The sequence below is a fragment of the Protopterus annectens genome, chromosome 2.part1, assembly GCF_019279795.1.
Source record: "Protopterus annectens isolate FY-2018-M chromosome 2.part1, PAN1.0, whole genome shotgun sequence".
NCBI classification, from domain to species: domain Eukaryota; kingdom Metazoa; phylum Chordata; order Ceratodontiformes; family Protopteridae; genus Protopterus; species Protopterus annectens.
In genome coordinates, this window is record NC_056729.1 from 538306637 (window position 1) to 538323514 (window position 16878).

The following is a 16878-nucleotide window of genomic DNA, read 5'->3' on the forward strand; positions in this document are numbered from 1 at the left end:
ACTTTCTTCATTTAAGAGCAACATTTAAAACGTTTCCTTGAATTACTCCTTGCTTTATCCAGATTTCTTGTATTAAAAGGTTGAGAGATACCAATGTTATGTTTCCAGCCTCCACCACAATTTATGATGATATGTATGCCCGAGAGTCACGTCCCAAACATCCCACTGGGTGAGCGAGCAGCACCTTGACACTCTTACACCTCTCCAGCTGCTTCCACCATTATCCAGGCTGATGACCTCAGACAACCTCATGTTCAGTTATCAGTGTTTCCTCTCTATGCCATGGAGCTTGTTCTCACAACATATGGCACAGCCTGGACATCAGCTATCATGTTAAAGGTTAGTCATTTAAAAATGGACATAATGCATGCAACACAACTGACCGGCTTGAACCTCACAAAGCTGCAGTCAAGACATGGCTGAATCAAATCTCTTATTATAAATGTTTTAATAAATGGGTATTCATTATTCAGGCAGAACTACATAAACATGGAAGCAGAAGCAGGCAGTACAGCAATGTATATACTACAAAACATTAACACAAACCAAAATTGAAAATACATGAAATTTAAAAATGTAAACATTTTTGTTTGGGGGGGGGGGGGACTCAAGTACTCAAGTATACCTATTCAAACTTACTAACCCTTGATCACACAGGTGTAGTCATAACCATATATATAAAACGTTACAAACACCTGATAACATCCGACATGCACATCTCACCAAAGCAAACCATACTGCTATCTAATGGCACAACACTGGATATCTGAAAATTCTTTTGAAAAAAGTCAGTGTTCTAAACCATGACTGGTCCACCAAACCTCTTTTCCTAAGGTCTGATCAATCTGCAGCACCAACACAAATATTCTCTTCTCCTACTATGGCTGGTAAAAAGATAAGCGTACAAAAATGCTCTAGGTTGGATTATATCACACCTAATCTACATCTGGTTTACTAGTAGACTCTCCTGGTTACAAAGTCAATGCAAAATAGAAACATACAACACTCCAAAAATCACATAGCTGCATCCAAGTGAGATGCATAAAAAATTCAGTTCACAAATGATTAATCAGCAAATAAACATCAAAGTGGTCTTTTTTATGGGATGCACCAACCTAGATGAAGCATAAACTCTGCTTGGTAATACATGTATTCTCAGATACTTGTTTTACCATTTAGGGTTGCCGAGAGCTGAAACTCAAAGGATGCCAGTCCAATGCAAAATACATACATACTGCACAACTACCTATGAGTAATTTAGAGGACTGCCGATTCATCTAACATTGTGTTTACTACTAAATAAAACACACTCCCAATAAATACATCTTTCAGAATATGAAGGGCACACCTTCCCTGAATGACAAGCAAGTTAAACATTAAAAATAGAAAAAGAAGATGTTATAGCAGGACCCCTGTCAAAGTTAGTAAATAGAATTAACTTCTTGCCATAACAAGTACAAGTCATCCAAACACTTCTTGCCATAACAAGTACAAGTCATCCAAACACTTCTTGCCATAACAAGTACAAGTCATCCAAACACTTCTGGAAAGGATAAGTTTCTTACTTGAGCTAAATAAGCTACATCTTCCCCCTTGCAGAGTTCTGAAGATGGACTGGTAGCAAACTCACAGAAACTGCCCTAAAAACAGTGCCACTAGGGCCCATATTACCAATAAGCAACCCTCCTGAAACAACTCATGTAATTAAAACTCTAAACATCTAACAAGAACAGATGTCATGAAAGTAAGGAAAGTCTTAGCTACAGTAGTAACTAAAGGTTGCTGCAACGTTAATAAACTGCAACCCAACGCAAAAAAAAGTGTTTTCTTATTCCTTACCTATGCCTCCGGCAATCCTTAAAACAAAACCATCTTAGAAGACATACTTTGCAAGATGTAGAATGGGACTTCTATTGTTCAATATTTGAAAGTGGTATCACCTTTGTGCAGTGGACTTCAGGCCTATCCCTGCATTAAACCTTTTCAGAAATTGCTGTAAGGGTAATTCAGTATCAATTAATGAACTTTCTCTCAATCTCACCATGGAATTTGGTAGGACTGTGATACAGCTTTAATCTTAATCTTACTCTACAAACTCACTTCCTACAGGCTAAACACATTAAGTACTCGCATCCATGTTCCTTAACTTGTCCAAAGCTTTAGATAACATCTATCATAGTTCATTCCTCAAACAACTTCGTGCTACAGGTATGACTGCATGCACATTAGTTTCTCAAAGATTATACTATGCTCTCTTCCCTGAATGAGATGTCTTCCTATTGTGATGGTAAGTACCATTTACAATATGTAGAAAATTCCACAATTTTGAGCTTGACAGTTGCTTCATACAGAACAAAATGTGTGACAACATGAACCACAGTTGTCTCTCTCAGGGATATCTCTAAATGTACACAAGAGCAAACCAACATTATCTTTTGCAGTCACTATTCTAAGATGGTAACATCACCAGGATTGTATATTTGCGCTACTGAAGGCTCCCCTACTGAAAGAGTCCAGACTTTCAAATGTAGAAGGGTCACACGAGTCTCCAGCTACAACTGAACACAATGCATTAACAAATCAAAAAGCAGTCAGTTTATGGGGTGCTTCTACAACCTATCTGCCTCTACAACTCAAAATGGATTTTACAACAAGACCTCCCAAAAAGTTTTTTTTAGTACAACCATGTTCACTGACCTGTTCAAATACTCTTACATGAAAGCTGAAACTACAAATGATAATTTACCATTTTGTGTAACTTCACAAAACATCTCTGTAGAGGTGGTTGAATCACCTGTACTACATGCAACTAAGCTTTGCTTCTTTTGACCCTCCTTGACAACGCTTTCAGATCACAGTTAAGTAAACAAATATTCAGAATAGCATTACCCCAGCAGAACATGCTGAAAAATATGTAACAGCAGAAGTCTCAATACGTCTGGCAATATGACTTTCACCAAAGAACTTAAATCATACTGACTACTATATAAAAAGAATGTGGACCAGCAAGAGAGTACTCAAGAATTAGCACATACGCAACCACCTCCTGGACCAGAATTAAATGCCTAAACAGTGCATAACTCACATAACAGGTTCAAGCAATATTTTTTTATCACTGTCTAGTACACTCTCACCCAACTCAATAAACCAATCAAGCAATGGCTATACTAGTATACTATACTGGTAATCCCAGAGTTAAAAAAATCCCTTATTCTACTTTTACCCATATTCCTACCCAACTCAATATCTTACTGCTACAGTTAGTGAATATACTACCTTTCAGCAATTAATCTCCCTTTCCACCTTCTCCCCCTTGCTAGTCACCAACAAGTTGCTTTATTTTACTCATCTCATTGTATCTTACAGCCAAGTCCAACTTTTCTTCTACAAACACCATAACCACTCGTCTCCCATCTGAAAAGATCATGTAAAACTGATGGAATGTTATGAACTGAAATATTCTTATACATTTAATTCCTTTAATGACCAGTTTGCACACCATCATGGTTATAATGCAACTTAAAGTATTTCAACCACGGAATTCTAAATGTGCAAAGCCTGTTTTCAGCAGAAGTTTTTGGGGAGAAAAGTTAACATTTACACAATTATTAAAAACACACATTACAACGTTTAAGATACATAATTCAACATTCCCATACAGTTATAGAAAACATTCCATAGTAACTTTCCTATAGTTATAGAAAATACTCCATAATAACCACAACATTTCCAGATGGTTATTTAACTACAATATTTACATATTGCCAGACAAAAATGTATACAATGGACAGTAAAAAATTAAGAATGACAGATTCTACGAGCATCTTTGAATGCCTGCCAGATAAAAAATATACACAATGTACAGCAAGAAATTAAGAATGATAGATTCTACAAGCTTCTTCGAATGAGTGTGACCGTAAGGAATGTTTATTTGAAAATAGTACATTATATTGAGAAGTTTACTGCTATTTATTTACATGGATGTGCTACATATGGAAGTTTGGTGCATCTGCACTGCCACTATGAGTTGACAAAACGAAGATTGAGTTAGGGCCGACTCTTAGATAAGGAGAGATATTATTCCACAATTCAGAAGTTGTGATGCAGAAATGTGAAAATGATGTGGTGGGTTCTTATGTAGAGAACAGTTGTTAGTCATGTATAAGGGTACCTCAGGGTATGAGTGGAATTGTAAAAGAAAAAAGAGACTGGCATTCATCAGCTGGTAAAAGATACAGTAAGGATTGAGAAATATAGCTTGTTTTCAAGTTCACACCAATTATTTAGTTTTAGACATATGTCATGGTAAGTAATAGGAGTAGCCAGTGGCAAACTGAGAAGCTGAATGATATGCAAGCCTAACTCTACCTAACCTAGGTTAGTGGGGAAGGATGATCAATAGCATAAGACTAGTAGAGAAAAGTAGTGGCTACAAACAGTGACTGCATAAGGTCAACACACACAATGGCAAATGTATGTAGCTTTGTTTTTTTTTTTTTTCTTTTAAAGAAATGAATGGCCAGGTAGCGTGTTGCACGAGTATTTGGTACAGCAGGGAGTTTTTTTTCCTCTCCACATTGGAGTTGGTGTACATATTATGCACACACACACACACACACACACACACACACACACACACACACACACAATGTGCGTGTGTCTACATATAATTAGCTGTTTTGCTGTTTTGTGTTGACACTGAAGTGAATTTTTTCAGCTTCAGTGTTCAAAATTGATAAAAGCAACCTAGTTGCAGTTAAATTCAGGGAATACAATTTCAATGTGAAAGTCAAATTTTGGCTGGGGATCAAGATGAATAACTAGGAGTATGAAGTATACGACTGCATCATGATGGGTAAAGTTTAAATCTGTAATATGAATAGCACTGGAAGTGGTGACATTTGGATTACCAAGATGAAGGGGCACAATTGGCCACTAATAATGAATCACTGAGTCAAGATGAATGTCTTTTATATTAATATTTTATTACACCGAAGTTCTCAGAAGAAAAATATTCGGGGATATAAACTATTGATAAACTGTATAATATCTATAGGTTGACATTATTCATACATGTATGTGAAGAATACACCAACAAGGTGAAACACTGACATCTGTTTACACCATCTAAGTGCTTGGAGCATTTTTTTGTTTACGTATTTCTTGACTGGGTAAGCCGAATGAACTGTCCCTTTCAGGAGTTACCTTGCAGCACCTTATAGTTAATTGACTTGTTCATATTCAGACAGTAATGATTTGCTCAATAGTCACACAGCAGGCAAATGAAAGTGGAGGAATTCAAGCCCTGAACCACAGGCACAGGAAGCAGCTCACTGACAACTTAGAGCTTTAGTCCTCTGTGCTGTCAGATATTCAGCAAGGTAGCTTGTGGACAAGTTCCGGGTTGAGGCTGATGTTGGAAAGTTAACATATGAGGAGATTATGGTTGATGGTTGGCCATAAATGCTTTCAGTGGATCTAAAAACATAGTACACCATAGCCAGTTGTAATTAAGATGTAGCCAGACTGGTGAAATTGGAGTACAATTTCGGTTTCATGTCCTAGCCGAGAACCAAGCTGATAGAAAGTAAATATTTTTTCAGATGTTGCAGGAAAGAGTGATAAATACACTTTACAGAAACTTCAAATAGAAGAAAGAAGTATAATTTGGGGTCTGTACTGTTCTAAGTCTATTGAGGAACACCTTTATCAAGAGGTGTTACAGTGGAGGATTTTCACAACTAAAGTACATGACTTGTTTGACAGATCTAATCATTTGCATGGAGACTTATAGACAGTGACATACGTGTACTTATTTAAGGTAGGAGACATTGCCTAAGGCCCATGAGGATGACTTGTGCTTCTTCAGTACTTTTACAATTGTTGTGGTGGTTTCTTCAGCTAGATGTAGACCATTATTAGTGAAGACAGTAACGCTATTATTGGGCTACTGTGGAAGGGTGTAGTGAGTTTTCTGGCAAGTCTGACAAATGTTGGAAGAACTTACAGTACTCAAAGACTTTCTTGGACAAGTTTGTGAGGTTCTTCCTAGGTCTCCAATGCAAGTGGATGGTGATGCAATCCAGACAATCTAGTAAACCAAATACAAATAAAATAAATTTGCAAGTCTAATAAAACTGACCACCACTACTGATACAGTTTCTTCTTCTTACCTGCTTTAGAACCAGCACTCTGCAACAAGAATTCCAGAACTCAGCAGACCTGTGGCTTAATAACACTGACTTTGCAAAGTTTAATGTAACCACATAAGGCATATCAAGTTTCCTTCAGATTCACTCTAAGCTTCTGAAAACAATGTGGAGCTTGTCAGAGGGGTTTCAACTGAAATGCAACTAAAGTAAAAACTCCCCTGCGTAGAAATACTTAGCTGTTAACTGGTAGACTGTACCTGAACAAGAAAAACACACTTACTGCCACAAGCAGTGCAGAACAATGCATCTCACAGATCTACCACTGGCCCTATACTAATGATCCATCTGCCCACTGAATCATCTCTTTTGACCGTCTACATGGACAATCCCAGTCTCTTAACAACTGCATTGAAATATGAATCTATTGTTTTCTCAATTCTTAACAGACCCAGGATAATATGCAGCATCACAAAAAGAGAGAAAAACAGGTACGCCCACTGGACAGACAAACTATCTCTCTTATTTCCTCCCCCAGCTACCTGCTCCTTTCTCCTCCTCCACCACCAAAGAGATTCATGGATGCAAATTCCTCAACAGTCTTTGACTATGTTCCCTTTTGTTCTCTACTGAGGAAACTTAAAAGTCCGTCTACTCCAATACAAGCTTTGTTCTGAAGCCATTTGTAAATTATTTCTCCAGATACAGGTTAGCAAATTCTCAATGTGGATAGTCTCTCTCGCTTTTGTTTTTCCTAAAACATATTATACCCATGCCCTTGAAACAAGTTCTAGAGTTTACTCCAAAATGCATTACTGTATCTTTTTCTACAACTCCTAGGTTTGATGTCCTCAATTTACATTTGAATACTGTGCAAGTTTCAGACAGTCACTTAATCAGATGTTGTGCCTGGATTATCCCTGAAATGCCTACTGGGTTTCGCTGGTTAAAAAATTCTTACTTGTCTGTTCTATTTGAATTTGTTATTGTTTCAATGAAAAGAAACACAAGTACACATCTTATTGTTTGAATATACAGATTCTTCTACCAACTTTTCAAAAATACTCATCTGACAAATCAATTTATGGTTATTTAGATTACTCATTCATAGTTTTAGGGCATTTCTGCATGTCTTGTCAGTATGAAACATTTTCCAATACCATCCTGACGCAACCTGACTACTACACATTTTCCTCAGATCAAATCTACATCTCTCTAGCAGATGTCCTCCAATGCCTGCCATATGCAGACAGGCTCAAATCACTATCACTCTATTTGGTATTGTACAAGTTACTCAGAGGTGATGTGTGTCTCGTCTATAAGGCAATCTTGGATCCTGCCCTACTAGAAATGCTCCATATCTGTATATTTAACTCCTCGTGCATTACCTGCTCGAAAGGCTTAAATCTAATATGCATCAACAAAACTTGCTGGAGACACAGGTTTGTCTCCCAGAGGCTGCCGAGTCTCTGGAATAGACTTCACATACACATCAGAGTACCTCACTGACCCACTTCAAGCACAACCTTGATGAGTGGATGGGAAACCATAAATTTGTCCCATGGGTTGTACCAGTGTCCCTCATGGACAGGGGTGACAGGTACTGACTGAGGTTTCATTTTGGGGATAAACTCTTGGCTAGGCTTGTAAGGGTCCCAGGGCCATTAGCCTAGTAACCTCCTGTGATCCTAGGCTACTTGCTACACTGCAATCATGAGGTGAATTCGAATCTCTATTATCAAACTACAGTACTGAGCTTGCTGAAACATGCTCAATATCAAAATCTAATCTTCTCCAGAGCTTATCTAAACAATCTTATACTGGTTTGTGACTGACTGTGCAAAAGCTTGGTAAGAGATGTTTTTATTGGAATTTGCATTCTATATTTCACACACCGTTTTTCACTGTTTGTAGGAAGGGAGGGATAGCTCATAGACAAGAAGACTTACTTTGATTTATATTTTGTTGTTTTATGTTTCACTTTAAAAAGGATATATTTTGGAATAGCAAACTCTAGTCATCCCAAGGGGCCTAGTTAGCCCTAAATTCACACAGACTGCAGAGAGGACAATCAAGAGCTTATCTACACAGACTGCAGAGAGGACAATCAAGAGCTTATCTAAACAATCCTGTCTTGATTTGTGATTTATCATCTTTACTTTTAAAAAGAGGTGCAACTGTGAGCAGAAGCTACTACGTGCTTTCACATGCGATGTAAAGGAATCCCAGCTTTTGTGTCTTTTACAACTTGTGCGATCAGAACTTACTGTACTTAATAGTTAGTTGTATATTTTTTGTGTGACAAGTTGATTTAAGTTCTCCTTGAATTCTTTTAAACTGATTATTTCTTTCATTTTTTTCATTCATTTGCAGCCGAATATGTATTCCTTAAATGAGTATGCCATTAATGACTTCAAAGCACAAATATCTTGTACAGTGTAATAAAAAACTTGTACAGTGTAATAAATGCTATGTATATTTAAAGGTAATTGGAGATGGTATTACCTTTAATTAAACATAGCATGCTCATTAGTACCAGTAAATCTAGACTTACTGATGATAATTGTACTTGTGCAACTGGTGCAACTGGTACAGCTTGAAAACTGTTGTTGCATATATTAATGATTGGACTGATGAATAATGTTAGGCAAAGAGCAAATAGAACACATTTAGGAAAGGATGGGCCTACTGTCTGTAAAGATCACTCAACCTCTATGAAAACAACATAATGCCACTGACAACTTTTGAATTCTGGAAGTATTCAGCAATCAGAGGACTCAAGAGCGTACAGAAGGAAATAAAAAAGCAAGAAGTAGTTCACAACAAATAAAGAAAACGAAACTGATAAATGTCTTTAAAACAAAGAGAATACTTGGATTCTGCATTATGTAACACACAGATTACAGTGAATGATAAATTTTATCTGAAAACCTTCAGTCTACAGAAAAAACATTTTTTTTTCAAAAGAGAAGGTACAAAAAAAAGGCAAGGGCCAGGTGAAAAGGAAGAAATCAAAAGTGAATGTGAAAGACTGAAGAACATTATTGTAAGAAAAAAAAAAAAAAAAAAAGAGGAGACATTGACAACATGGCTTAAGCCAGCTGGATGAGGACTACGTGCTTGTAATAAGCAATGAAAACAGTACGATTAATAAGACTAATGGTGATGAAGTTCATTCCTCTACAACAAATGATAAATTAGATATCGCTGAATTAGTAGTTAAAGATTATTCATATCAGGCCACAAAAAATACTCTTGTAAGTGGATATGCAATTATTAGAGGAACTGTTACTTGTATTTGAACAAAAGATAATGAACATTAAATAGTGTCATGCTTGCCAGGAGCAAACAGAGGATGTAAGGCAGGCCTTAGAATGCCTTTACGCAATGAAGTCCAGATTTGTTTTTATTCGTGTCGGTACAAATGACCTCTTCCAGGAGGACTCGGACTGTTAGCAAGGAACTTATAGCCCCTCTTACATAGGACAGCATGTACAGATGTTTGAACATACTTTTCACAAATCACATATAGAAAGAAGTTTCATGTCACTGTGAATGAAAAGATTTTTTTGGGTAAATACCTACATGACAAAATGTCCTGTTTTAAAAATGGAAATGTGTAGAGCATCCAAGACTAATGTGGGGCACACATGTTCAGGTAGGATGGTGTGCACTTGCAAGATCAGGGAAGAGAACTTTTGCAGCAGATATTGTGCAATATCGGACTAGCACAAGGCAGGATTTGTGCCAAGTCAAAAATAGAACAGTTCACACATATCAACATTTGATGCATCTCTAATGGTTGTTACTGCTTGCAGCATTAATAGTAAAGTATTTTTTATTGGAAAATTTGCTACATTATCACATTAGTGTTGCAGATTGTGAAACATGGTTAAAGAACAATAACTGGAAACCAGTTCTGTCCTGGTACAAATGTTTTTACTGTAACAGACATTCTAACAAAAAAATCAGGTGGTGTTACGATAGGGATTAAAGATATTTAGGAGACCTGTGATTATTTCATGTTCAATGATAACACCAGCACTACAGATTCCACAACTGTGGCAAAGAGAACCCTGGAACATTGTTGGAGTGTATAGACCACCAAAGTCAGATGCTGATGAGGTAGACAAATTCATACATTTCTTGTATGAAACAAGAATAATAGTGGCTAGGGACTTAGTTTTATTCCAGTCTTTTTCTGGTAAATTTAAGTCAACAATATCAGTAAGGAAGTCATTCACAGCGTATGTTCAACAATTGCTTCAGATTGTAAAAAAGCTACCAGGGATCGGAACATACTAGACATGGTTTGTGTTCCTAAAGAAATTACTGTTACTTCATGTCATGTTTTACCATTGCTGATGTGCAGTGATCATTGTGTTATAAAGATTCATTTGTTGCTAGATAATTCTGCCAAACTGAAATATAAACTAATTCACAGAAGATTAATAACCGAAAACATGGAAGCAAAACCGTTGCTATGTAAAACTAACTGGAGTGCATTCAGTGGAAAAACTGCAGGACTACGGAAAATTGAGAAAGAAATTGCTTGAATGCAAAAAGTCAAAAAAATGTTTAACATCAGGATCTACACACACATCAGGAGGGCACACTTTCACAAGAACAAGATACTTGATTAAGATGAGAAACAAAAATATATAAGAAATGGAAAAGAGGTTGAACTACAACTTTGAAAACTGAAAAACAAATTAGGCATAGTGCGAGACAAGATCAAGAAAATTCTGAAGTTAAAATTTATATAACAATATTGAGTATTAACAGGAAACCATTTTACAGATGCATACGATGTGGAAGGAGTAAAAGACATACAAATTGATAAATTGTGTGTAGATTCCAAAACTTATTCTCAGACACAACAGATTATAGATCCATTTACAAAGTCTTATGCAAAACAGTTTGGCTCTACAAGGGGGTGGTATGATGTCCTAGAGAAATCCATGTAACCTCAGATACTGAAATCAAATTAGATTATATTGAAAGAGAACTATGCAAACTGGTTGTAAACAAAGCACGTGGAGGAGACTGAATTAGTAATAATGACCTGAGGACACTTGTATCATATCTATTATTTACTAGATCATATAAATATGGGGAGATTCCTCAAAATTGGAGACATTCAATTATTAAACATGTCTTTAAGGGAATGGGGGGGGGGTAGGACAAACCCAGAGTCATACAGACCCTTAAGTAAACTTTCATGTTGTGGAAAAATAATAGAGAAGGAAATATTGGACAAGTTATTGTCAGAATTGGAAAGGTTGGGATTTGAAACTATGTATCAGCATGCATATGTTGAAAATAGATCTATTACCACCTGTAACAGGCCGTGCTGGCGCAGTGGTTAGCATTGTCGCCTCACAGCAAGAGGTTCTCTGGTTCGATTCTTGGCTGGAGCACCTTCTGTGTTGAGTCTGCTTGTCCTTCCCACGGTCGAGTGATGTTTAAAGACATGCAGATAAGTGCATGCATGAATGGGTGTGCGTTCGTTGAAGGCTGGGCGTCAGCCTGGCACCTCAGCACCGTAAAAATCTACTGCCAATCATAAGCGGACCGACATTCCGATGTGGTGACCCCGAATCGGGAAAAGCCGAAGACATTACTTTACCACCTGTAACATGATGTTCTGTAACAATACAATGACAGGTATGAATGAAAAATTGTGCTGTGTAACATGATGTTCTGTAACAATACAATGACAGGTATGAATGAAAAATTGTGCTGTGATAAAATGTATTATAGATTTAACTTTGGCATTTAATAGGGTCATAACACAAAACATTGATCAATAAATTAGAACTACATCTTGATCTACTTTTGATAAGGATAGCTACATGGCTTACATATAGGACACAGCAAGTATCATACAGCAAGTATCATACCACAAATTACCACATAGGCAGAAACCCATTAAGTACAGAGAAAGTTATTAGGGACCTGGGGACCCAAGTTGATAGCAATCTCTCCTTTGAAAACCACATTGCCAAAGTGGTTAGAAAGACCTTCTACATAGCCCACCTCATCACGAAGGGTTTCACATCTAGATCAAGAGAGGTAATCGTGCCCCTTTATTCATCCCTCATCAGGCACATCATAGAATACAATGCCCCTTTTGGGATGTACCTTACCAGACACCTGCAGCAATTAGAAAGACCCCAAAAGTATCTCACCAAGAGGATCAAGTGTCTCAAACAGATGTCATATGCTGCTCGGTTAAAAAAACTCCAGCTCTACTCAGTTGCATACCGCCTACTTCGAGGCGATCTATGCCTGACATACAAAGCTATGTCAAATCCAGAATTAATGGACATGCTCCACCTCAGTAAATCTAAATCCCTTAGAGCCACACGCTCGAGGGACTTGAACCTCAGCACAGAAATAAACAGAACTCGCTGGAGGGACAGGTTCATAACCCAGAGGCTCCCTTCGCTCTGGAATAGAATTCCAGTTCATGTGAGGCAGAGCACCTCACTGTATCTCTTCAAGAAGAATCTCGATAGGTGGATGGGGGATCGTAGGTTTGTCCCAGGGGTTACTCCCATGTCACTATTAGACAGAGGCACAGTAAACTAAACCTTAAAAAGGGCACAGTATACTCAAATCAAGGGGTGGCGTAAGCCATACAGAATCGGGCTAGGCTTATAATTGCCTCAGGGCAGATAGCCTAGTATGAGCCTAGTATGAACCTATGAACCTAATTAAACAGGTGAAATTCTTGGTTACAGTCAGGGTGTCCCGCTAGGCCCACACTTGTTTAGACTGCATCTTTCAGATCTTTCGTTTTCATCGGAGATGTTCTAAAGTTTGTATGCAGATGTCTTGAAATTAGGTAAACTGATTACATGTGTTACAGATATATGTGTAAAACAGCTTTATTAAATTGACCAGTTGGGCACACGAGAATAATATGCTGATAAATACATCAAAAATTAAGCATATGAGATTTGGGATACAAACTGAAAAGTTAATATTTTAATGCAGCACACAGTGATTGAAACTATACATTCATTTAAGGTCCTGGGTACATAAGTAGATCAAGCTTTGAGTTTTTCTAATAACAAATTGGTTAATGGTAAGTTCTAGAACTACAGGCTATATAAAAAGATTTATAAAATATAGAAAATCAGAGATGATAAAGTTATTGATTGTTAAGTTACATCAGACCCAAACCAGAGTATGAAATAACAATATGGAAACCTTATAAGAAAACAAGCATGAGTAAAATGGAAAGAGTACAGAATAAATATACCAAAGGCATCCACAGATGTGAAAATTTAAGTTCTTATGAAGAGCAAAACATCTGAACTTGTACAGTGTCTCATATAGATATTTAAGAGGACACCTTTTTCGGGTATATAACGCATTTTGAGACAACAAGCTATGTGAATGTTTAGGGTTTTAAAAAGTAGCAAAAAATAATCAGAGAACTTATGAAGAAGATTCTATAGGAATGAGACGTGTACTAATTGGTTCTCAGAGAGCAGATGCATGGAACAGACTACCAAATTACATTAAAGCAATAATTAGTTTAGATATTTTTAATAATTAGTTTAGATATTTTTAAGAAGAGAGACTTGATACCAACTATGGGAACAACGGTTCTTGTATGCTGGCAGGCTAGAAAGGCATTAATGTATGCATGTTTTGTCAGTACAAGTCCCCAGCTCTAACTATATAGCATAATAAAAAGGGGTACTAGTATCAAAGTGGCTTTTACCAGTAAAACAATAGTGCAATGCTTTCTCTTCTAAGTACAATAAAACTTCTCCAATCACTTTTGTACAACACTACAACAGTAGCATAACACTTGTCAACCAGCTGTATTTTCAGCAGCTATTGGTATGACCACTGCTGTCTCAAGCAAATGTATGATACAGACTGGTTAAAGAAATAAGATGGCGAGGATAAACAGCACACATTATGCGTTGTCAACTATTTTGTTGTTTGTACATCATCCTTCCTGTTCTCACTCGCTGCATTTTAAACGTATACCAAACAAGCGTTGTCGCCTCACGGTAAAACGCTGCCCGGTTCGATTCTCAGCTAGAGCGTCTTCTGCGTGGAGACATGTGTGAATGGGCGTACCTTCGTTGAAGGTTGTGCATCAGGCCTGGCAAGCCGGTACGTAAAAATGAACTGCCAATCATTAGCGGACCGGAGTTCCGCTGTGGCAACCCCTAACCGGGAAAAGCCGAAAGACACAAACAAACAAACCAAACAAATATCACCTATACAAAGATATTTCCCATAAGGGGGGACAGAAGTGGAACAGGAATGTGAGTAGATTCTGACAAACACCATGCCAATCAAATGGATGCATTTAAGAAAAACATGCCTGATGACGTAATGTGACACCAGCTACACTTCCTACAGCTGACAGCTGTAATTGTGTAGATAACACCCAAGTACCAAAGGTACTAAACTTACTCAGTTTTTCGGTGTACAATGTTTTCAAAAACACTGCTTAATGCTTTTAAAAAGTATACTGCCACCGTTCTGGTCTTCCCCGTTAAAAAAGTTATTGTATGGTTTGGGAGGGGTGAAAAGGGACAACAGTTTTTCAGGACAAAAAAAATGCTGTTATTTGCATCCTTTTTTTAATGCAGCAGCATCAAATGCTGTCGTTCCCTTTCACAGCAGCTGCACACTTACGTGCTTTTACAGGAGACTGTCTTGTATAAAATAATGCAAACACTGTACAACACTTTAACACAAGAAACAAACAAAGATTAAAAACTGACTTATCGGTATATCTGAATGTGACGAGCATTATTGCCACATAAGCGCTGACTGCACGGTTCAAAAATACTTTAATCGCTAAAGGTGAAAATACATGCCAGCCTGGGCGCCACCTCAATGCAACAATTAGCACATAACATGCAGGGAAGAATAACCGTTAAACAGCAAACTATTCTTATTGTCTGCGATGACATAATATATTCCGTAACACCTTTTCCCTCAAGAACCAAGCGGTTGCCATATGTGGACAATGATCCATCTGGTGGGGTAATTATCTGTAACTGTAATATTCCGGAATGCATTTGGTTTAAAAATAATAGAATAATAAACTCCGTAAATAATCATACATTTCTTTTTAATATATAATTTACTGGACGTTTGCTGTGCTCTGTTTAAAATAGCGATACACACGTTCGCCGATTTCCTGTCTGCACAAAGATTCTATAAACCACAAACTCGGACAATAAATCTAAGCACTTTACAGTCACTAATTATATCCTCCGGGAACCTGGCTCGGGGGCTGACTGGACATATACACTGATTAACAAATCAAAGATTCGAAAACAAGTTGAGAGAGACTGATGACAGGCTATCGGGGATACCGACGCACCCCTTTTAACCAAGGGTCCAAAAATAATAAACTAAAACCTGAATATATTTTGACAGATTGCTTCATTACTAGTCAACAGCAGCAAAATATATCCCGATTATCTCATCGCAAATGTTAATTAATATTGAGTCTCGTTTCTGTTTTGATCTTTTAAAATAGCCGTACAGTCTATACCTTCAAAGTTGGATATTCTTGAACCTTGAGAGCCATTGAAAGTTGAGCAGCTGATTCCTGTACCGCCATCTTGGAATTACGGAACAACCATCATTGAATGCAAACAGTGCAGTGCATCGTGGGTATTAGCCCAAATCCTCAAATTCTCTGTCATCTAGGAAAATCGTGATAGGAAATCTGATTACTTATACAAAAATGTTTACTAATGGTTACGTGCACAATGAAAGCAGTACTGAATCTGTAAGCCATGCCTTATTTTATATAAAATGAAATACAAGCCATAACATGTCATATAAAAGTTATTTGCTATATCTTAATAAGAAATCCATGACAAAGTACAATCCAATACATGTTTTAACCTGCGTAGCCAACCGAGTGTGAGCTCTTGCATCATCCAATCGATATCTTAGATTTCAGTGCTTTCTGCATATTTTATGTCTTTAAGCCAATCAAGTGCGAGCTGTTCAGTTGGTGTTTGATTACAATGATATTGGGGGGGGGGGGGGGTTAGTTTACGGCCTTTCCTCGTACTTTGAAGTTTCTTAACTTGGTTTGGGTTGGTAATTTATAGAACGTGGATTTTGGATATTGAGATACTGTCGAACCAGCCGTGAGGATAAGTTAGTGTATGATCGAACAAGAAAAAAAATGTCTCTGACGACTCTTTGTGCTAGTGGTGCAAGGACTGTCTAGGAGTCTCTGGATCACTATTTGCTGGTACTGTAACCCCAGGTATAATGTTGAAAGGTAGGCAGCCAAGCAGCGTTTAGGCTTTTTTTCTTAACTAGCCATATTTTTGTTTCCTAAGTAATTGGGGTTGATTATGTGGTTACGTTCCTTGTCGGGGTTAATCAATAAAATCTGGAACTGCTGATTCGCGGTGTGTTACAGATTTTGTTGAAGTAAATGACAAATGTTTAAGAAAACGAGTATAACTGAAAAATTCGGACAGTGACCTGATTGGATGATCATTTGTATTATCAGTTGTTCAGGTGACCGTAAAGCTTTTGCTACCTTTCACCGAGAAGCTAATTTGAGAGGTATTGGTTGTACTTCCGTTGTATTACGAGTAGTTTTTTTTTGTTTATTTGACACTCTCATATGGTATCAGATGTGTTGTCATCTACACTAAGGACTGTCCTGTCATTTTTTAAATTTAGCACGGAGTTATTGATTTTGTGTGTG

At 37.4% G+C, this 16878-nt stretch overlaps 2 protein-coding genes across 2 annotated transcripts in view; one reads left to right on the plus strand and one right to left on the minus strand.

Annotated features, from left to right (window-relative positions):
* The window catches only part of MAEA (macrophage erythroblast attacher, E3 ubiquitin ligase), a 1186461-nt gene extending 1170394 nt beyond the window's left edge, over positions 1-16067 (minus strand). The window contains exons 1-2 of the mRNA XM_044062323.1: positions 16053-16067; positions 15694-15847 (exon numbers count right to left, since the gene is read on the minus strand). Of these exons, the coding sequence (XP_043918258.1) occupies positions 15694-15762 (69 nt within the window). The 5' untranslated portion in view covers positions 15763-15847; positions 16053-16067. The remainder of the gene's footprint in view (positions 1-15693; positions 15848-16052) is intronic.
* A 126-nt stretch (positions 16068-16193) lies between these two features.
* Positions 16194-16878, plus strand: part of UVSSA (UV stimulated scaffold protein A) — a 1327799-nt gene continuing 1327114 nt past the window's right edge. Inside the window, exon 1 of the mRNA XM_044062324.1 lies at positions 16194-16440. The gene's annotated coding sequence lies outside the window, so the exon portion shown is untranslated. The remainder of the gene's footprint in view (positions 16441-16878) is intronic.